We start from the raw sequence: 23,393 nt of genomic DNA, 5'->3' as shown, positions 1-23,393 counted from the left end.
CTCTCCATCCGCTGCTGGTACCCATGTACCAGTCATGCAGAATGACATGTTATCATAAGTGAGGAAACCAGCCAATATGTATACGATCGTACGGTGTACTAATGACTTGTACATCCACTTAAGCTTGATGCCTACGAAAAATCAACTGGATTTTGCAGGTTTTTCCCCATACCTCCATGGCGTCGTCACTTGTCGACGACAGTTTTCCCGTAGCTGGGTTGCTACCAAAGAAGGAGACAGGAGCTTTGACATTTCTGTCCAAATACCCAGATTTTGATGGAAGGGGAGTTACAATTGCCATACTCGATACGGGCGTCGACCCAGGAGCACCAGGTTTACAGGTAAAAAGACGGAAGACTGCCTGTCCATTCATCGAAAGGCAATCGATAGCAAATTAAGTTGGAAAGGAACGATCAGACGATGTGGGTTATCACTTGACTGTGCAGAAATGGACAAAATGTGACTGCCTGATCAGATGATCACTCAGGAAAGCTTGCTTATTTCTTTTCTTTTAAGTAAAATGGCTTTTTGTATTCCTTCAGCCAACTTTAGGCATGTCATTGTCAGGCGCAGTTAGCATAGTTAGGCTCAGTCCATGGAGATTCATGGAGGAAAATCCTAGGCCTACTGCAAAAATAAATTTTAAAGAGATGATGATCAACTTACCAATACATGTACATGTAGAACTGACTAGTGTTATGCAGTGGGCTTAAGTTATAGTGATGCTCCAAGTTATAGTTATATGCTCCAAAATAATTTTCCCAATTTGAGAAAAAGCATGCTTGCACAAACCCTCGAAATCTGTCACCATACTCTGCACATGCACAGATCACATCACGCACAGTAAAACGAATTACACACACCATCCAGAACTAGGAAAAATGTATTCCTTCTATGCCCTGTACCTGTTGCACCGTTTGCGCGGTCGAGTTGGTCGAGAGTCGAGTTGGTCGGGAGTCAAGTTGACCTTTACGGTTGAAGGAACAACGGTCGAGTTGGTCAACAGTCAAGTTGGTCTAGAGTCAAGTTGACTTGAGTCGAGTTGGCAATCGGTCGAGTTGACCAGACACCTTATTCCCCACAGTGACAAGTAGTAGGTTACTAACCATCAGAAAACTAAAGCATGTCCAGAAAAGTTCAATTTAGGGGGAAAATATCAAGTCGTTTACTGAAAAAACACATAGAACTTTTTAGACCAGTTTCATAGGTTTGTGCACAGGATGTCAAGTGGCGTCCATATATCATGTACATGTATATGGAACTCTTTTCCAGGGAAAGTTCCACCCTGGCAACAATTGTACAGTTTGACCAACATCACCCAAAAGAGGGATATTTAAAACCATCTATATCATTTGAAACTAGGCACCAAGGCTTGGTCACTCCATCAGCTACCAATTGCCGAGCTCATTAATCACTACAGAAGGAACCAATCACATGAAAATAATTGTCCCAGATGTCACTGACCATTACGTCAAAGAGTTGAAGCCAACACCATCAGCCAAATGTTAAGGATGGTGCACATTGTCATTGTTTAAGAGTGACTTGTGGTCCATTTGTGGTTAACGCCCAATTTGCTCACAGATCCATCATTAATTCTCACAATAGCACTTTAAACATGGTATTTAAAATTTTATAACACCACAGTCCACATTCACATAAAACACATCAGCGTGCAGGTGTCATGCAGCTACTCCCTCTCAAATGTATGCCCTTACTTGAGATGGAGCAAACTGGTACCGAGCTTGTAAGGCCGGATGCTTTCCATTCTGCACATAAGGACTCGGCTATGTCTTGGTACCGGGTACGTACATGTATACCATGCAAGATGTATGGGGCTCTAGTTTTACCTTGAGTTTCTTGAGACGGCCAAATCCTGCCCTTGTGTAATTGTAATTTTAAGCCTCATACATGTTTGTACATATATAGTTTTATATTTGTACTTGGCATATTTGATTTGTATAGCAGGTGTAAACAAACTGGAGTACATGAATGACAAAGGTTTTATACCACGTTTGTGCATCCCGTTCTCCTGATTATGTTTCTTTGGCAGCCTGACTACAGGTACATGTACAGTACAGTCCATCATCATTCATGCTTTGCACTATGAATTTATATAGTACCATTTTGGATCACCATCGCAAATGCCTTCAGTGGCTTTATGTTTGTTCAGTCACCCTGCATTTCCAGAGCCATTCTAGTCCATCAATGGGCCAGGACAATACTAACTAATGCTAAATTCATTTTGTTAAATTGACAATTGACCTGGATTTTATGGTTATTTCCAGGCAGCTGCTTTCAATTACAAATAGTAAATACAGTATCTGGTTTAATTAAGAAAACAATACAACCTCAGCCTACACTGTAGCTTAGTGCCAATTAGTTCAGCCTACACTGTAGCTTAGTGCCAATTAGTTCAGCCTACACTGTAGCTTAGTGCCAATTAGTTCAGCCTACACTGTAGCTTAGTGCCAATTAGTTCAGCCTACTCTGTAGCTTAGTGCCAATTAGTTCAGCCTACTCTGTAGCTTAGTGCCAATTAGTTCAGCCTACACCTTAGCTTAGTGCCAATTAGTTCAGCCTACACCTTAGCTTAGTGCCAATTAGTTCAGCCTACACTGTAGCTTAGTGCCAATTAGTTCAGCCTACACTGTAGCTTAGTGCCAATTAGTTCAGCCTACTCTGTAGCTTAGTGCCAATTAGTTCAGCCTACTCTGTAGCTTAGTGCCAATTAGTTCAGCCTACACTGTAGCTTAGTGCCAATTAGTTCAGCCTACTCTGTAGCTTAGTGCCAATTAGTTCAGCCTACTCTGTAGCTTAGTGCCAATTAGTTCAGCCTACTCTGTAGCTTAGTGCCAATTAGTTCAGCCTACACTGTAGCTTAGTGCCAATTAGTTCAGCCTACACTGTAGCTTAGTGCCAATTAGTTCAGCCTACACTGTAGCTTAGTGCCAATTAGTTCAGCCTACTCTGTAGCTTAGTGCCAATTAGTTCAGCCTACTCTGTAGCTTAGTGCCAATTAGTTCAGCCTACACTGTAGCTTAGTGCCAATTAGTTCAGCCTACTCTGTAGCTTAGTGCCAATTAGTTCAGCCTACACTGTAGCTTAGTGCCAATTAGTTCAGCCTACTCTGTAGCTTAGTGCCAATTAGTTCAGCCTACACTGTAGCTTAGTGCCAATTAGTTCAGCCTACACTGTAGCTTAGTGCCAATTAGTTCAGCCTACACCTTAGCTTAGTGCCAATTAGTTGATGATCCATAGCATCTTCAGGATTACCAGATTTTTAAGATGAAATATCTGCTTTCTTAATTTATTAATTGTTTTAATTTTAAGAAATTAATCCCCTTGCAGGATTTCATTCATCTGTTAACAATCCCCAAACCGAGCAATGATTGATAAACCTAGTACATGCTTTGCACTGTGAAGTGGAGTGGCAGTCGGGTTGGCGAAGTACATACATTATTCTTTCCTTGCCTTTCACCTTTGCGGCCTGGGTTCGATTCCCGGCTTGGTCCACATGTGGATTGAGTTTTGGGTCCCTACCTGATACGGTGGGTTTTACCCAGAAATTTCTTCTCTGGGATTTTCCTCCTGCCTCTAAAACTGTAATTGCTTCTTACTGTCTCTTCTCTTTACTCATAGATGTACTTGTACGGTAGGTGGATGTGGGTCATTTGGCAGCTGCCTGAGGCGCCCTTTTATGCCATTGGCTCGACTACGTTAATGTCTTCATTGTAGAGCGCATATGAACACATCTGTGTGAAATATGCACTAAAGTTGTAAATGAATAAATTATTATAATTACTAGTCACACTGTGTGCACTGAAGTACATGTACAGTGTATGTATAACCATGAAGCTGGATTTGTAGCTCCATAGTATAACATCCTGAACAGAACACAATGAAATTGGAAATAAAAGTGAATACATTTAAGATGGGTACTGCTTTTTCATGCATTCGTGTACCTAACTGGCAAATTTCATGGAAGCAGGGTTAAGTGCTGTCTTTGTACAATCATCTACATGTACTTTTGTTTTTTTAAAGCATGCATACGTACATGTACATAATATTGCACAAAATTATATTGCATTTATAAAGTTGAACTTGACAATAAAAATCACTGTTAATTTTTTGCTAGTAACTTTACTTCAGATATTTTCTGTACTAGTCTGTTTACCTGTACATTTTTACACAGGTATATTTATGTAGACATTTTAACAAATTAAGTCCAGCAGAAGGATACATGTATTTTCACTTTTATCATTATTACCGTAATACTTTTGTCAATGACTCAGTATAAATTTACATGTGTACAAGTACATGTATGTATTCTGATATTCACCCTCTGCTTGAAAGAAAAACAGATTCCTAATAATCTCTTCATTATTCCCAGCTTTCATGTAATTCCAACGAATTTCACGTATGTTGAGATTGTATTTCTTATTCAGCTTCAACCATGTACATGTACAGTAATGAACATGCAAGTACATGCCCATGTACATGACAAATGCACATGTAGGTTTCTGCTAAATACATACATATACATGTATGTCATTGCCTCCAGTTAAATACACTAAATGCATCTGTCATTTGACTGTAGACCCTTGTATACATGCAATCTAGCTTCCATTATGTAGGCCGCTGAACTCACATGCTAAATTCTCCTTCAAATAAGGGAACAAAAAGAAAGAAAACAAGTTGTGTCCATTGTTTGTACAGTTATGAAAGAACCCAGAGAGCTTTTACTCGATGCTGGAGTGAAACAGAATAATTAAGACAAGGAGCTGAGAACGCACCACATGTTGTAAAGTGTGTTCATGATTTGACAGAAGTCTGTTGTCTTCAATTTCAGTTTAATATCAGAAACGTGTAAATCTTTCCAGTGTTCCTGTAATTTCAGACAGAAATATCCCTGACCTTAATAACCGTGTATTACTTATCAATACATGTGAACCAGCCACAGAGGTCCCATCCTATATTCAGTAGATCCCTCTAGAGCACAAACTCATTACCAATACATCACCTTAATAATAACACTAGTCAGTCAGTACAGTGAGTACTGTACAACAGTGTCATGGAGCTCTGCAGTACATACAAGTACTATCAGTCCATAGAGCGTGCATCAGTGGTGATGCAGCATGATTCTTTCAAGCATGACTCATACCTTTGATATTCCTCTTCATTACCTCCTGGTTCACATGGAATGGCAATTCACAGATTATGTGTACATGTATACTATTACCTTGCTGCAGGTTTTGCACCATCAAATATTAATTTAGTCGTTTTTGTCTGCGAGCAATGAACATTTAAGGGAATTTATTTTTTTCCAGTAGAATAAATGCTACTACATGTAACATTAACCACTGATATTTGGGTTTCCTTGAGGACATTAATTATTGTCTGTCAGACTATCTGTACCTCTTGGTCAAACCTCATAATCAGATTTTGTCATACCTGATTCATGAGCATTTAAAAACAAAAATTTTTCTGATTATAAAAAGAAAAGTACGTTGTTCAAATTTAGGCATTTTAATTTTTCTTCTGACTGATATTTTCCAATATGTTGCAGGGATTAATTTTAAAGCTTAAGACTACAAAAGAAAAAAGTCAGCTCTAAAGAAATCATTCACCTTAATATACATGTATGTAAATGTACAGTATAGGATCAGCAGAATTGTACTTTAAATAGAGAACTTAAACATGGGCTCGGAGCTGAGTGATCTGAAATCCTTTCCAAAACTTTATGTGGGAATTAAGAATGCTGTGATAAAATCATGTGCATGGCATGTGTAATCATATCCAAGCTAGCTATGTACATGTAAGAATAAAATGTACATGTACATAAGGGATTTTATTTTCACACCATTAGATAACTACACATGGGCTTCCAAAGGTTGTGGACATCATTGATACAACAGGAAGTGGTGATGTCAACACGTCAACAGTTGTTGAGGCAAAAGATGGTGAAATCACAGGGCTTACAGGAAGAAAACTCAAGGTAACATAATATGAAAAGAATGTATCAGTAATACGGGTGATTTACATGTACGGTACTTGTAAAGTAGTGTGCCTCCAAGAGTTTGCAACCTGTCAGCCAATCACATCGCGTGAAATCTGTCGACCCTTTCCAAACGCACATTGGGTTGATAGATTTTGCGCATCGTGATTGGCCAATGCGCTGCAAACTCTTGGAGGCACTCTTTTGTGAATCGCCCGTATCGTGCACCTTAATAGCACATCATTCTTTTCCAGTTTTAAGTCTTAAACCACAAATTACATGTACATATATGTGTAAATGTCGTACAATTTGTGACTGCTTTGATGTGGGATATAACATGTGGGATATGATGTGGGATACTTTATGAACATTGTTGCGGGCTATATAATATTCCTCAGGTATTCAAAACAGGATATCCCACATCACAGCAGTCAACAACTGTTTTGTCACATGTACATGTATCTCAGCCTTGATGAGTTTTTTACTTGTTTTTTAAGGGAAATTAAGGGCAAAAAAAAGGAATCTTTGAACATCAGTGGTTAGCGGTTCCTGCATGGTCCTGTATACTGTGGGAATGTGTGCGTGTATGTGACATGGGTTTTGTCACCCTGTCATGTGATAGTTCTGGGCCATTGAAAAAATTGTATTTAAGACAGAGGTATGATGTACATGTAATTCAAAATTGTTACATGTACATGTACCATAGGTGTACAGTGTATATGACCTGTATATGGAGCACACATGATTTGAAAACACCAGAGCGCATGTACCAATCATGTACATGTATTTTCAGAAGACATGAATGTCAGCACCACAGCCCAATGGTAGACAAAATAACCACATTAATTACTATTAACAGATAACTGGATTGTATTTTTATTACAGATCCCACCGAGTTGGCAGAACCCAACGAATCGATACCACATAGGTGTAAAGAATGCCTACGAGCTATACCCCAAGCAACTGAAAGAAAGGATACAAGTTAGTTGACATGTACTGTACATTTACATGCTGAAGAGCATTGCTCTCAATGCACAGAACACAAACTGACTTACTGGAGTTAATGTGTGCTATGCCTTCATCAAATAAACAACTCTTCCATCATATACATGTAAATTTGACCTCATTAATAAGAGCACTGTTAATACTGTTAAGATTCTGCTTATAACAAGGACCTTTTAAAATCCTAATCGTTTGTCTTTCAATGTTTTCATTCCTGATAATAAAGGTTCCTGTTATAATATAGTAATTTGCCAAGTCCGAAGGACCTCTTATGAACAAGGTTCAGCTGTATTGAAGTAATGATTTTTTTTGCAGTTGAAAGACGGAAGTACGTGCCTTAAAGCAAAGGTTGCTTTAAATCTGTATCAACATATTAATGAAACATCTTTCTTGTTCCAGATAGATTGCTTTAGTAAAACCTCAGCCACTTTTAATGTCCTTTTTCACTGCATGATGTCTCTATGCCATCAGTTTACTGCACCATGTTGAATTTTATGGCAGGCTCCTAAAACTTTTTGTATTTAAAGGTAACTGTAGTTCAATTGATCGGTGTCTATCCGTCAATTTTACTTTTTGGATTGATAGTTTGATCCGAGAATGAAACTATTCTGTTCAATAGAAAGAGCGAAGAGAGAAGTTATGGGATCCTCTGCACAGAGTAGCACTGGCTGAAGCTATTAGAAAGTTGGATGCCTTTGACAATGCTCATCCACATCCTACAAAACAGGTAGGTGCCTGGCAAATTCAGATCAGAACTAAATCAGGTGTTTCTCTAGTTACAGTGTATACGTACATTGAAATAATGTCATGTATGTATTAACTGGACCTGTCTTAATGTACCAGAAATGTAAGGAACATTGTGGTATACATGTAGGTCCCACTTGCTTAAAGATGTGGAATAGGAATTTCCATTTCATACATGTATATCTGAGTGTCTATTGCTCCCAATATTTTTCCTCATTAGGAAGAGAAGCTGACTCGTGAAGATTTATCTGCACAAGTTGATATATTAACCACAGCTGATAAAAAATTCAGTGACCCCGGTCCTGTCTATGACTGTGTTGTCTTCCATGATGGAGAAACTTGGAGGTTAGTTAGCACACAGTTATTAACAAATACCAGTCAGGAATGAAGATCGCTTCTCTTTTTCAGGATAGTCAAGCGACATTTAACTCCCTTGGAAGGTAAACAGTAATATATTTACTTGCATAAACTTTAATATTTTTCCCCAATATAAGATTTTAAGCAATGACCTGTAAACTGAAACCCTGTAGACAAAATATCTGCCCAACAGGTGTTTGTCAAATACTACTATCATAAAATAAGCCAGCCCAAATGTATAACTTATCAGACAAACAGCAAAATTTCACAAACTTAAAGGGTTACATAGATCCAATTTTGATGTTCCACATTGAAAATGTGGATTTATTGATCAACAGAGCCGTGGTTGATACCTCAGAGACAGGCGACCTAGCTTCATGTGTGGTGCTGACAAGCTTTAAGGAGTCCCAACAATATGCTGCATTCACATTAGCAGGTGGGTAATAGGGCTGAGTCAAATCTAATTGAATATCTGAGTATTTGACCTTCCATTTGATCCAATATTCAAGTATTCAGTCATGTCAGAGGGCAGATTTTTTATGAACAAGGCGTGAACAGAAGTAAATGTAGTTGCATGAACACACAGTTTTGCACATTGTAGTCACTACAGATTTTTAAGGCCTGGTGCTCGCAATACACTCAAATGAGAAATACCTTTTGCCCTGTTCAGAATGTTTAAATTCTTGGCAACTCATGTGGATGACTTCGATTATGTACATGTGCACACTGTAGAATGATTCCCACCCTATCAATTGGAGTCACAGTTTAGCAGAGGGCACCATTCTAGTTGTACAGTATGTTGCATGTACTTTTAAAGCAACAATGGAAGAACTCATGGGAAACTTTGTTTCATTTCAGGATTTGGCTTCCATTTCTTTGGACAGGAATTGATCACTCTAGACCCACAAATACAAAGCTAAATCACTTCGAATTTCGTTGAGATAACCTTTACCATTTACCACCGGAAAAATTCCCATATTTTTAGTCCATGCATGGTAGTTAGTTGGTTCTTCCTGTTCTGACCTCCAGTAATTCGGCTTTCAGTTGAAATACCTTCATGAAGGCTTCCTCATAATTTATTTCAACAAAGTTCGCATCAATTTATAATCATTACAAAGAATGCCGACTTTCACATTCATGACCTTTATTTCCTTATTCTGCGATGGAATCTACATTGCTTGTGGGCATATCAGCTGCCTTTACAAGCCTGCAATCACCTGGAGATACTCGTAAGCCTGTAGAAGGCAATTCATTTTTTACAGAAATTATCCCCCCCCCATTTTTCATGCATTATGCATCCAAATATTCAAATTCAGAAAGAAAGATTAAATATTCATATATTTAGTACAGCCCTAATGTACAATGTACACACCACAGCAGGTGGCTAAGGCCTACCGACACTCAGATACTCCCTGCAGGAAAAAGTACAGTGAGGGTTTAATGTTAATTGTAACAAATTCTTGAAGCATTTTTTTTGCTCTTCCATGTTTTATCCTCACAGACATGCTAAATTACTCCATCAATGTGTACGAAGATGGTAGCGTGTTAAGCATTGTTACCAACGCCGGTTCCCATGGAACCCATGTTGCGTGTATAGCAGCTGCTTATTTTCCTGATGAACCTGACAAGAATGGAATTGCTCCAGGTGCTCAGATATTGGTTATAAAGATCGGTGATTCCAGGCTCGGCTCCATGGAAACAGGAAGTTCATTAGTAAGAGCTGTAAGTAGTCAGTTTTCAGGTTGAATACAAATTTGATCTTCTTGTCTTAATGAATTTGAAACTAATCTGACAACAAACTTGTTAATGGATTTACCGTGTGTTTATGGACCTTGAACATGTTGAAGTGGTGCTTTCATCCTGACAGATGATAGCTGTAATGGAACACAAGGCTGACCTGGTGAATTTTAGTTATGGAGAAGCAGCACATTGGCCTAACTCAGGGTGAGTAGTAAATATAGAGATCAGATGCTAACTCACTGATCAGTTAGTGTGATTTGTGTGTTATTGAAATTGTTCAATGATTTAGGTTAACATTATAGCACACAGACTCACAATATTGAAATTAGTATAATTCATGCTTCGTTTATGTACGAATACCTTGTAAGTATTACAGTTTTGAAAATCTTACAGTGTGCCTAATTCATAAACACAGAGGTATAATCTGTGATCTTATTACAGACGTGTATGCAACATCATCACTGAAGCTGTTAATGACCATGGTGTTATCTTTGTTTCATCGGCTGGGAATAATGGTCCAGCATTGTCAACAGTTGGTTGTCCAGGTGGAACCACATCAAGTGTCATAGGTCAGTAGATTAGATTGTATTTTCCATCTTAAACTGAAACAAGGATTTTTGGAAAAATTTCATTGACAGAGCATTTTGCAATTCTGAAGAAACCTATGGAAAGATGGTGAATATTAAAATGTTGTTTGTGATAGGATGACAAGTGAGGTATACTAGAGAATCTGGGAATTTTACAGAATCAGGCACGGATTGGAACCCAACTTACATGGTCCAAAAGGGAGAACAAACATTACATCAATCTGAAACCTCAGTAGATAACATTTTCATTCGTAGTAACTGTATTTGGGTTACAGGTGTTGGTGCATATGTCTCACCAGAAATGATGGTTGCTGAATATTCATTAAGAGAGCGTTTACCTGGCATGGCTTATACTTGGTCATCCAGAGGTCCAAGGTAAGATTGTTGTAAGCGTTGTCCTGAGGTAATAAAGCTCACCATGTACTTTTGTTTCACTTCAAATTAACTCATCCCCTTCTTTGAATTTAAAACAATATTTTGCATATTTCTTCCTTCATTCAGTGTGGATGGTGACCTTGGAGTAAGTATTACAGCTCCAGGAGGTGCTATAACCTCCGTGCCAAACTGGACCTTAAGAGGGTCACAGCTTATGAATGGAACCTCAATGTCTTCCCCAAATGCCTGTGGAGGAATTGGTAAGTCAACTTAAACCTCTGTTCATTCAATCCAGAAGAGATTTCATGCAAATTGAGTGTTCTTGTTCTGTTTGTTGTTGTAATGCCTCAATATGTCTTACATTTCTTAAGTGTATGTCCAAGGTTTAAAAAGTTTCTATCATCATTATCCCCGTGGCTTGAACTTTTTTGTCATTATCTTTGACAGCATTGATCCTGTCAGGTCTGAAGGCAGAGAAGATTTCCTACACTCCTCACTGCATTCGCAGGGCCTTAGAGAACACTGCTCTCAGTGTTGAGAGGGTAGAGATATTTGCACAGGGTTATGGTCTCATACAGGTATGTGTCATCTGCTAAGCATCCTCTAATGATAGGCTCTTCTGAGTCATCTTATGCAATATTTTTATCTTCAGAGAGGAAAGTCATAAATTGTTGACATTCAGGAAAATATGTGCAGACATTAATCTTTTACTATACATGTACATGACAATGCTCTTTTACCCAACACCACCACACCAAACAATCAGGTATAGCAGGGACCCTGTTATGTCATTATAGCAGTGCTTTCTCTATTTGAAGACACTTGTACATTCCTAGCAAGTTGGAGTTTTAACGATTGAGCTGTTTTGGTATGTTGTCTTGTTACTCACAGGAGCTCAGAGGATTAAGTACAGGTTAAATGTCTTTTGGAATTGTTAATAGAGAAGGTGACTCATTGACCTTAAATAAAGAATGCATCAAATGATTATACCCTGTCAGATGCAGTAATCTTTCACCTTTGACTTTTGACGTATTGCAGGTTGAAAAGGCATTTGAGCATCTTGTAAGCTTCTCTGATTGTCCAACGTGCAATCTAAGGTTCTCCATTTCAACTGGTTCTAAAAGAGGAATCTATATCAGGGGAACAAAACAATCAGAGAAACCTCGAGAATGCAACGTCACCATAGAGCCAAAATATGGAGATGATATCGGTGAGTAGCAATTACTCTGACCCACAGAGGTCTTAGTTTGTTTCATTACAGAAGTACGACCTAAACTGTTGATGCTGTCCAAAATTATTCAGGCCCATTGAAAAATATGGCAGTTTGCTCTTTTGTTAAAACATTTGAACTGGACCGATGGTCAACCCAGGCATACAAAAACTCATATTTCCTTTGCAAAAGCTCATCTAGTCAAAGATTTAAGCTTTTGGTCATCAATTCTATGGTATTGTGGTTGTAAATTCTATGTTACCTGAATTTGGAATGGATATGAATAATTTTGGGCTTAATTGTATGTTGAGCACCACTGACAGTTACACATCAATTTACATTTATTTTTTGATTAACTGATTGATTAACTTGACAGGTGCTCAGGAGAAGATTTCATTCACCATGCAGACAACGCTAGTGTGTGAAGCATCTTGGGTATCTAATCCATCCCATCTAGCGTTAATGAATGCTTCTCGTGCTGTATCTATACGAGTTGATCCGAGAGGGCTTAGTGAAGGGGTTCACTATACTGAGGTATTTATCAGGCAATTACACCATTAAAGCAAAGTGATTCCATCAGTAACAACTTTGACTTACTGTCCTGTTGGTTAATGTATTGGCTTGTTGTGCAACTGATGTTAATGTTATGACCCTTTATGGCTCCTTTAATTAGCATTTTCAGGATAATATAGATTTCAAAATTAAAGCGTTCAAGGTATTTATGGTGAAATGATAAATGAGTTCAAACAAGTATTTCAAACTTTAGTTAGAGTTTGTGTTTTTGAGTTACTGTAATTGTGAACATCGCCTGCAGTAAATCAGCGAGAAATTTTGAACGAAAATGCTGTTTCTTTGCAAACAGGTTCAGTGCTTCGACACAGCTAATCCACACAAAGGACCTTTATTCAGGATACCAATTACTGTAGTAAAGCCACTACAAACAAGCAAACAGTATGAGCTGACTTGGAGTGAGATAGAGTTCAAGCCAGGTCAGATCAGAAGAAGCTTTATTCAGGTACCAGAAGGTGCTACGTGGGCAGGTATGATAGGATTAGACAACTTGCTTGAATCTACTGTGTAGCATTGAGGAATTTCGAATTGGACAAAAGTATTTCCTTAAAGTTTTTTGCTCAATAATTTAAGGATTTTACACATTATGCAAACACATGAATGACCTGTTTGTTTCACACAGATCAGGTTTGCTTTATCTTTTAGGCAGGTTCTAATGTCAGTGAACCAACGGTGGATTGCTGAGTGCAATCTGAATCTAGATCACTGACCCGAAAGCTGGTTTGCTTTATCTTTTAGGCAGGATCTGGTGTCAGTGAACCAACGATGGATTACTGACTGCAATCTACATGTAGATCTGTGTGAAAAAAACTGGCCCTACTTTCCAAATAAACCTTAATGTAATGACAACTACCGGTAGATGTTGCTCAGATTCAAATGGTACATGGAGTCAGTCAGCCATGCTGTTTAGTTTATTATGAGAAGGTGGTTCCTGATTTCAGGGGTTTCCTTTTCACATTAATTTCAACTTCAACTGTTTCTAATGTACACAGATTAATAAATATTGTTTTCTTTTTTACATGAATTTCAGAGTTAACTGTGACATCTCTGGACCCAGAACAAAGTTCTAAAATTGTACTTCACTGCATTCAACTAGAAGATCACATGGCTTATAGAAGCAACGAATTCTACAAATTCTTCCAGCTGCAGGAGTTAGGGCAGTCAACATATCCATTCTCTGTCAGAGGTGGATTAATACTAGATCTGGTTGTTGCTAAGTGGTGGGCAAGCCTTGGCAACACTAAGATCACCTACAGTATATCCTTCCACAGTCTAGACATGAACCAAAAGATGATTCAGATGGTAAGAACCTGTTTTGGGGAACGGACAGATTCCAAGAATTACTTGAAGCTTCCCATGGTGGATGTTAAATGGGTGAAGGTTAACCACATGCTGCTGGGTGCTTTTAAAAATGCAGTGTACACAAACAGGCGATTTTCAAGATTTTCAGTTTTCAAAATTCCAAAGATATGTCATACAAAACTGCTGCAAACTGCTTTTTTCAAAATTTTTCAAAATTTAATCATTCCATTTAATGGACGTTTGCACCCACACGAATGACTGTTTGGTGGCTACTCTAAGCTGACAGGTATCCTTCATTGACTCCTGAATATTTTGGCCAGGCCTGCGTAAAGAGAGCCCAGAGTTGTGAGGTGTTGCGTAATTTCCTTTGTCCCCAGTGAATGCAAGTGGCATCTTTTCAAACAGGGCTGGATTAGCATGCAGCGGGGCTGTGTCACTCATCAATGGGGCTCTGGAGCACTTTTGTCTACAGTGCTAATCTGCGGGCGTGCTATGCCGAAAACAGTGGCATACTGTTTAAAAACGGTGATGGATTACCTTAAAAAAATGCAAGCCGAAAAATGATGGTAATTCCCAGCAGCAGCTCTTTTGTCCCATTTCGGGCACCCCGACTCTGAATATAAACCCATGTTGCTCGGAGTTCCCGGCAGCAAGAGGTTAAGAGGTCAAGAGATACATACAACTGGCTCCTTTTAGAATCAATCCTTTACAAGAGAGATTTGTGTGGTGTAAATCTGCAAATTGTCCATACCGGCAGACAGTCAAAAATGGCCATTATTAATAAGCTTTTACGGAATAACTTATTAAGCCATTATCAGCCAATAAAGAGGTAATCTGCATGTAAAGGAAAATGTATACATGTGAAATTTTGGAATCATTCTTGCTTAAAATGGATTCCTATTACAGCATGCAGCTAATGGTGTCTATCGTTTTGACGTCCGATCTCATTTGAAAATTGAGGAAGTCTCACCAACAATCACCATAAAAAACTGTGTACAACCGCTCAGGTAAGTAAGAATTTCTGTACTTATTTTTCTGTACTTAATTTTCTGTTAGATTGGGTGATGCTATTTTGTTCCAGTTGCATTTTTGGTGAAGAGGTGGTATACATTTCTTATATACAAAACGAACATACCGGTATGTTATCTGTCTATTTACAATTGTTTCACGTTTGCCTAGGCCCAATGATTGTAAGATAAATCCTCTAGGAGCAAGGGATGTTCTTCCTAATGGCAGACAGATATATGAGATAGTCCTAACCTACAACTTCCACCAGGTAGGAATACTTTCATTTTTGCTACCAGAAGTACCAGTACGATTATTTCATGCAACATTTACATATTAGAAAGATATTGGTGATAATAAGGTTTTGATTCCTGACTTGCTGTTTGTGTGGAGTTTGAATCCACACAGTAGCTATCTCATATACATGTAGCTTTAGGCAGCCCAGTTGACCATCTCATTTTCACAGGGAGGTAACCTGCAGTGGGCTGCTTGATTATATTGGCCAGGGACTAACTCCATTAACCCAAGCATATCATTTGGCTTACAGGACTTGGTACTACAAATTACTATGTAGTACTAGTCTGAGCCTGAAGAACGTAGCCCTACAAATTACTACTTCTGGCTAGAGCACTTCCATTGTTACTTGTACAGAGAACAATGAAGTCGTGCATTCATAGTGCCAGGGCACTGTATGGTACCTTGTCTTATCTACTGTATTTTATGGCTTCAGAGATCTACAAGGTCATGTCTTCTTACAAGTGACAACACTGTATGCTACATTTTACCACTAAGTAGTGATTTTTTAGTATTATGTAGGGTTAGGGTTAAGTGACAATTTCCCCCCCCCCCTCCACAAGAGCGTTTATCGCTCAGATTTTTTCTGTAAGATTACAATAATTTAATCATGGATGGTTTTTTGTGTTTGTTGTATTTTGTTAATTCAGAGCAAGACTTCCGAGATTACTCCCAACTGTCCATTACTGAGCGACCTTCTATATGAGTCGGAGTATGAGAGCCAATTGTGGTTGTTGTTTGATAACAACAAGCAGTATATGGGAGCAGGAGATGCTTATCCTAATCAGGTATAAAAGATAACTAAGTTAATAACCATAGTTTAGTCTGCTTGGTCACCATGGTTATCAGAAAACTGGTTAATTGCTTAGTGATGATCTACATTCACCAATCCTATTGAACTCATTCGAGGCCAAATCTCAACTTGTACACACTATCAAACATTAAAAGATGATAAACACGTATTAATTCTTAGAAAAAAACAAATCCCAATCTCATTTGTTTTACTGGCATCGCTGTATGTGTATTTCCACTATAAAAATTTAAAGATTGTTTAAACGCAGCCTTAAGTTTGTTTATGTTGTGTGTGTCACATTTTTCACTTATAGTACACAATCAAACTAGACAAAGGAGACTACACCATTCGGCTTCAAGTACGTCATGAGCACAAAGATCTCCTGGAGAAACTTAAAGACATGGTTATGTTAATAGATCAGAAACTCTCCTCAAGTCTTAATGTGGACTGCTATCAGACCATGTCTAATGCACTCAATGGCAAGAGTAAATTCAACACGGTAACAGTACAATCTGGAGATTCTGTGGCTGTGTTTGTCCCACCGGTATCTGACGACAAACTACCAAAAGGAGCCTCACTGGGTCAAATGTTGACGGGAACTATCACTCTAGCCAAGCATGAACCGGGCAAAACGGTAAGATGGTTGGACTTCATTTGTTTCAGCGATCTCTCATTAGAAAGTCATTGAAGAAATAATGTATCAACATTATTTGATGTGCTGTTGCTGTGTAGCAGTTGTCTGGTTTTTGTTACCGTTGTATAATGTGTTGTTTTGTACTGGATTTGTTTGTGCCAATGTTTGACTTCATGAGGAGCACTTTTTGGTTCATGCTATCTGCCATCATGAAAACTAATGATGTAAATGATGGAAACGAAGGGGGTGTTTTTTTCGTCAACTATGGTGTGACACATTTCCCATGGCATGAATTGTCTGTGATTGTAAACTTTGGGTGGATGTTTCTTGGTAATGGCCTTCAAATCCATAATGCTTTGATCCTAATCATTCTTAATAAATTGAAATGTCTACTGACCTAACCTTTGATTTAATAGTTACATGTACATGTAATTATGTAATCTATAACTGGCAATAATATTTCCAAATTAAACGCATTCAATTAACTGGCCGTTTCCTGCCACTGCAATTGGTCTTGAGTCGTGACCCTTGACTCCCGTATGACCTTTGTGCTGTAGGGTCGGAGAAAGAAGGGTCATATGGCAGGCTGTGTGAGTGATGGAAAGAGAAATCTTGGTCCCAGGCCTGTAAGTTAAGCACTCACATTGCTGTTTGCCAATTAACATTCATTAGAAGATCTGAGCTTCAAGAACAAGAAAATAAAATACCCCAAATGCCTGGCTGGTTTGAGTTGATTGTTGCAAGTTATGTTTTGCAGCCCAAATGAAATCATTTACATACTAACCTAGTTAGCCTTGGTGCATGGCTGTGGTTTGTTGTTGGCTTTACTTTCGTGCAGGTTTCGGTGTTGCATCTGCTTCATGTTCAGGAGTGTGGCATCAATTTTTTTCTAGATTCAAAATTTCTTAAAAGTAAAAATTCCCAATGTTGCATGAATTTTATCAACAAAACAGCACACAGTTTGTTTTATTTCCTCTGTCTCATCTGAAATCGATCTCCTTTTGCTTTGTTGATGTTTAAAACCCTCTTCATTTAGACACCTTTTTCGTAACAGCTCATTCACAAGTTCAGTTGCTTTTTGTAATTTGCGTGACCATTTACATATTTGTTCAAGCAGTTAGTTTTGAGATGATGATTATTCAGTCAAATTTCTTTCCTGCATTTATCAAAACTTTCATCAACTTTTGACGACAAATGTGTGGAGGTTTGGTAGAGGACAAGATGATGTATGACATTTCTGTAGTAGCACAATGCACATACAAAAATAATCTGATTTTGTAAAGCTATGTTTCAAAAAAGATGATCTCTTACTTTTATAGGATTCCTGGGACAATGACTGAGCTCTTTGTGATTTCAATACACTGTATATGAAAATACATTTTGTGTCTTTAGAATTTCAACTTCTCTTTGTGTCATAAGCTAGTCAAAAGGTTTGTGTGTTTTGCTTCAGCATCCAACTGGTTTCTGAAGAAAGATGTTGTGTTGTCACCATTTATACACATTAAGCAGAAGCATCTCCTCATTAGTTGAAAAGAACCATGTTGATGGGGAGTGTCCATTTTGTTAGTAGCGATGCAACCACAACACATGCATTTCGTAGTTGTTCTTGAACTAACATTGCATGGTTCTAAAAATCACTCATTTTTTGCTTTCCTTTTTTCATTGTGCCTCCAGGACAGCTATCCTTTCATCTATGTCCTCACACAGACACCTCACAAGCCTCATGTCACTAAAACAGAAAAAGCCAAAGAAAAAACCAAAGAAGAGGAATTTCAGGAGGCACTGCGAGACTTCAAGATCTCATGGATCACAAAGTAAGAACTGGTTTTTCTAATACTCTATTGGTAGATGATGTAAGCAACAATACTTGGACAGAGACATTTTATCTATTAAAAGCTTTACTAAAAGGTATCCCAAACTCCCAAAAAAATCCAACTTCCTGCAATAAGCCCATTAAGTTTCTGTAATCCTAAAGCGCTACAATATTTGTTGGATTGTGTGATATTTAAAGTACAAGTATATACACATGTAGTTGGGTTTTAGAAGCAGGTACGTGCCGGTACATGTCTTAGCCAGTCAAGACATGAAAATGGAGTGTTGAGACTGATTCACAGAATTCCCCAATTATAGATTATATACAGTATATACTGGTAATGTCATGCTTTTAATAGTGACCATATTGAGTTGAATTGAGTTGAATGGCCATTCAACTCATTTCGGTACAAAACAGTAAGCTAACTAATCAAGGAAAACAGGCTTCACACGTTATGATACCATTTTCACAATTATAAAGTCTTTTACATTTTACCATTTTGAATGTGTAAAAGGTTGGAAAGTGACACTTTGTACCAAGAACTGCTAGCGAGTTACCCCAATCATCTCCCGTTACATGTCACGCAAGTAACAGCCAAGGATTCCCACAAGGTAGGAACCGCATGCACCTCGTAGTGTCGAGATAAACAACTAAAAACTGAGAGGGTCACTTAGTGTCAGGGTAGCTGACAGAAACCATTGCATGAAATGCTGCAGTAACTGTGTAAATGTTTGATATGGAGTTTGAAAGATTCCTTTTTACCTTTTTTTCAGGATCGGAATAAGATGTTGCCTGAGATAGTACAACTTGCTGATAAGGTGGTCTCCCTCATTGACCAGTCGGCATTAGCAAGTTACTTTGCAATGAAGACTGATACAAGACCAGATGCTCAGTCATTCAAGGTGTAAGTTCCAAGTACATGTAAAAATTTTTGCCCAAGTAACTGAAGCACCCTTAAAACTATTAAATAGCAAAGAACATAGCTTCCAAGTTCCAAGATTTGTAAATAATGCACACGGTGTTATGGGACCTACAGTATTCATTGTTGGAGCTTGTGAGACAACATACTCAGAATGTGTATCAATTCACATGTATCACAACCCCCACCGTTAACATAAGCTGATATGCTCTGTCGGGAGACTGAATCATCAACAGTAGCACCAACAGTTTGAAAAATTTGTTCTTTTGCAGTGAGAATGAAAAACTGAAGGCATATTTGATTAACTGCCTGGTCATCAAAGGTTGTGCTCTGGCTGATAGAATACTTGCCATCAGAGCAGAAGGTGAAACCACATCAGAAGAAGAAACAAAACTCCTAGAGCAAATGAATCAAACCTTCAATGATGTACAAAAGTGGGCAGAGTCAGAAGAGAAGAAGGTAGGCACACGGAAGAAGGTACTGTGATTATGGCTAAATTCCAAGCATCACATCCCCTCCTTCATACAACTCTTCCCTACCTGAAATGTGATTTATAATTACTGTGTTACAAGAACACATAACTAGTGCAGGTGTTAAAATCTTTAGTTCTCAACCATCATATTTGCTTCACCAACTCTTTTACCCCAGGTGCTTCCATTTACAGTGAAGTTTGCTCAAGTACGCAACTACTACGGGCGTCAGCTGAAAGGATTAATAAAGCTAAATGATGATTCCAGGCCAAGCAAGGAATCAGACAGGAAAGCTATAGAGGTGATTGTTAACTGTTATTCAGACATATTATAATTAAATTAATTTTGGATTTGCCCTGCCCGACGTGTATTTAAATACTATAAACTCAGTGAGTACCCCCGAAGGCTTGTGAAAAAAAACATAATTACTGAAGCACATTTGTATCTACTTGGAGTTAAATGTACTTAGGCCTTTTGTCACAAGCGTCAAGTCTAATTAGTGAAGTGAATAAAGTATTAAAGCATCAGCACTATTATGATCAATGCACATGATAATAATGACTGTAAAATCACAGCTCAGAGAAGTGATTTTTAATTTTGTTATTCAGTTCACTCTCATTCTTTTACACTGTATACCATTAGTAACAGATTTGACATGCACTCACCTGGTTGTTGTAACAAGGTAAAACTGAATTCTTCAAGATTTCTTGCACAGCCCATTCCAGCATTTGTTTATTCATCTGTGTTCAGTAAAAGCAAAAGGGTTGCACTGCAGTTTTACAAACCAGAACTACTGGTACATGTATCAGATGGAGATACTGAGCGATCAGTTATGTAATGTCAGAATGTTTGTTCAAGAGAGATATGTGCTTGTGGAAGCTGCTGGTAAACATGTATGGAAAGCTATGTTTATAGCACATGCTTTTTTCATTGCAAATTTGTTTCTCAGTGTGTTTGCCTATTTCATGTTTGCCTGTCTTATTTTTCATTGCAGGTTTACAAGAAGCTAGGCTGGGATCACTTGGTGCGTCATACAGAAAACAGCATACCTGTCAAGTACCCTCCTCACTATATCCCATTCTAGGTTTGAATTATACGTTGTTATGCAGACACCTGTCTGTCCATCTAGTATCCTCCCCACTGTGAGCCATTATAAACTTGGTAAATGCATTGAAAAGAGTCAGTGATGCCTCCCACATGCACAGACAAGAAGTCTAACTTCTGGTTTTCTCAAGCAACAGCAAATTGTACTGTCGTTGTCCCATGATTTTGTAGTTTCATACTCTGCTCCTACTTTCCAGCATAATGAGTGCTGAGCGCCAACCCCTGACACTGTGTACTTATTCTTCCAAGTTGCATGCAGAAAAGAAGCTGTTTTTCCAAGAGATACATTCAAGACGTCAAACTCTAGCGCTGCACATACTCTCAGGAGCAGTTCGTTTTCAGAAAGAAAAATCAAGATGGCCCTTTGTATTTGGTAGATTTGTAAGATTCTTCTAGATTCCTTTCTTGTATTTTCCTTTGTAAGTGTAAGTGTAATTTTTTCCCCCAACTTCCTGCTTGTAGTCTGTTCAAGGGGTCTGCTTGATATGCAAGCAAGCTTACTATGCAGTTTGTATCAATTTAAATCAAAGGTCATGGTGTATGAATAATACATTTTTTCTGTTGAATGAGTCAGATCAGTGTCATTTCTAAGCAACTTATTCTTCAACAAAAACTCTGTCTAATCCTTACATCCTGAGAAGTCTGTATTATTGACTCCTTTTAAACAATGTGTAAGATGATACCAGTGAATGATAACCATTACACTCAAAAAAGGGGGACAAATTCTGAGGGGATGTCTAAACTCTGCAAAGACACCACTCTGAGAGATAAAGCTCCTACTACACGTGCATGTATTACATACAACATCGGAGAATTTGAGTGATCTCTTTTGATCATAACAGTACACAGTATACGTTTTATACTGTATTTTATGAAATAGATTATGTGATTGTGATCATTAATGATGTTAATACAATGTCTGAAGTGCTAAATTTGTGAATTTTGACTTAGTGGAGTCCATGTGTCTTAGTGTTTGCATTGTTTAATATCAAGTTGACTTGCAGGCAATTGATGCAAAAACTCATAGTTTTACAAACTCAATGCATATTTCAGCACGTGTGTACATGCACAAAACACAGACTCTGTAATAGTGCCTTTACGCTACGTAAGTACCTCAAATCTCATCCTTGTCAGCAAAGCCACAAAGCTAGTTTTCAGACCATCTGTATTAAGTGAGCAAGAATTCTCATTTTAAAAAGAGGATCATATTGTTTTAATTTTTAGCAGTATTTTTAGTCATTGTAATTCTGTTGGTTGGTACCATTGAAGTCCAATGCTGATTTGATGTATTTTAACTTTGAACCTTACAAAGTATTGGAATGTTGATTTTCAGGTGTTTACTCAAAAATAATTTTACTGTTGAAAATTTGGAAGGTAAACAACAAAAGAGTGAGTTACACAACAAAATTGCTCGGAGATGTTAAAAGATATCAGCAAAAAATCAAACAAAAATACGTCTTGCGTTGTGGCTGTCAAGCCATTTTTACTTAGCAGAATATTTCTATATTCAGTGGCTCAATGGAATGAGTGCCAGGACACTTCCTTGTGATTCATTTCAGAAATTCACAGTCCAGTTGGAAAAGTGACTAGTTAAGGAGAATGTTGCATCTAAAAGAAGAAAACTTTTTCTACCTCAAATGTCATCTAAGTGCATTTTAGTAAGTGTACACGTAAGGCTCCTAAATCAATGTATTTTAACAGCTTTAAAAGGACAGTGTAACTTTCAGAAAAAGAGCTTAAGAATGATGAAATATTCTGTGAAAAGTTGTGGAAAGCAAAGTTGGAACCATTCAGGGATCATTACTATATTCAGAAGAAAATAATGATCACAAAAATGGTCAAGTTTTGTAGAGCAGCATTGGTGTCATACATGTAGTTAAAAAATCTGGTCAGAGCATATTCAGGTAACAGTTGTAACTTTTATAATGAATTTGTAGTGTGGATGTAATAAAAATTGCTTTAGACTATTGGAGATGCATTGCTAGTTTGGGTTGTTTATTTTTTAGTGTGTAACGTATCCATGGTAACAATTAAAACAGATTTTAAAGCAGTTTCTGTATCCTGTATTGTCTCTGCAATGTCTGAACTTCGAAGTGCGCACAATAATTAACATATCAAAACCTTATAAAATAACCTACCTGTGCCAAAAGGTTTTATCCAGCTATTTTATTTCAAAGTCCACATTGAATCAACCTGTAATTGAATGAATTCGGTTTCCTCTACCTGAAGATGTTATTTTTTAGGGTTTGCTACTTATTTAATGGTCACTCTGCACTGATTTTTTTAGTTTTCAACAAGCACCCTCAGATTTAACTTCACAATTTTTTATCACGAGTTGAGAATGTTAAGAACATTGGAGTGGAATATACCTTGTCCTGCAAAAGGCATGGAGAAAGCAGGTGGCAAACAGTGGAGGTCAACATTCCATAGCTTGATGATAAATGAAAACTCCGTTGTGGCTTCTGGCAGATTTGATGGG

At 37.9% G+C, this 23,393-nt stretch overlaps 1 protein-coding gene across 3 annotated transcripts; it reads left to right on the top strand.

Annotated features, from left to right (window-relative positions):
• Window positions 1-70: 70 nt before the first annotated feature.
• On the top strand, window positions 71-22,964 carry tpp2 (tripeptidyl peptidase 2). Of its 3 annotated transcripts, none has more exons than XM_022243036.2 (27): window positions 71-341; window positions 5,867-5,995; window positions 6,881-6,976; window positions 7,617-7,724; window positions 7,962-8,086; window positions 8,437-8,534; window positions 9,600-9,820; window positions 9,966-10,042; window positions 10,280-10,407; window positions 10,701-10,800; window positions 10,927-11,060; window positions 11,248-11,378; window positions 11,839-12,010; window positions 12,387-12,544; window positions 12,873-13,050; window positions 13,611-13,882; window positions 14,789-14,889; window positions 15,062-15,158; window positions 15,832-15,969; window positions 16,288-16,608; window positions 17,166-17,234; window positions 18,283-18,422; window positions 18,936-19,032; window positions 19,195-19,325; window positions 19,613-19,799; window positions 19,989-20,111; window positions 20,805-22,964. In XM_022243036.2, the coding sequence occupies exons 1-27, from the start codon at window positions 177-179 to the stop codon at window positions 20,892-20,894; spliced, it is 3,786 nt and encodes a 1,261-aa protein (XP_022098728.1). In that variant the 5' UTR covers window positions 71-176; the 3' UTR covers window positions 20,895-22,964. The 3 variants fall into 3 exon arrangements, with proteins under 3 accessions (XP_022098728.1, XP_022098727.1, XP_022098729.1); XM_022243035.2 differs by having other exon boundaries at window positions 19,613-19,817; XM_022243037.2 differs by lacking the exon at window positions 17,166-17,234 and having other exon boundaries at window positions 19,613-19,817.
• The last annotated feature ends 429 nt before the right edge of the window (window positions 22,965-23,393 follow it).

Source organism: Acanthaster planci, linkage group LG14, assembly GCF_054643075.1.
Source record: "Acanthaster planci isolate LZ-2023a linkage group LG14, COTS_SCS, whole genome shotgun sequence".
Taxonomy (NCBI): Eukaryota; Metazoa; Echinodermata; class Asteroidea; order Valvatida; family Acanthasteridae; genus Acanthaster; species Acanthaster planci.
Note: the sequence above shows the minus strand (reverse complement) of the source record. Positions and strands in the feature narration are given on the sequence as shown.

Excerpts from the sequence above, each read along its gene's own strand:
- tpp2 (XM_022243035.2), top strand. The coding sequence starts at position 177 with ATGGCGTCGTCACTTGTCGACGACAGTTTTCCCGTAGCTGGGTTGCTA. Across the intron at positions 5,996-6,880 it reads TTACAGGAAGAAAACTCAAG|ATCCCACCGAGTTGGCAGAA; the intron begins GTAACATAATAT and ends TTTTTATTACAG. Across the intron at positions 14,890-15,061 it reads AACTGTGTACAACCGCTCAG|GCCCAATGATTGTAAGATAA; the intron begins GTAAGTAAGAAT and ends ACGTTTGCCTAG.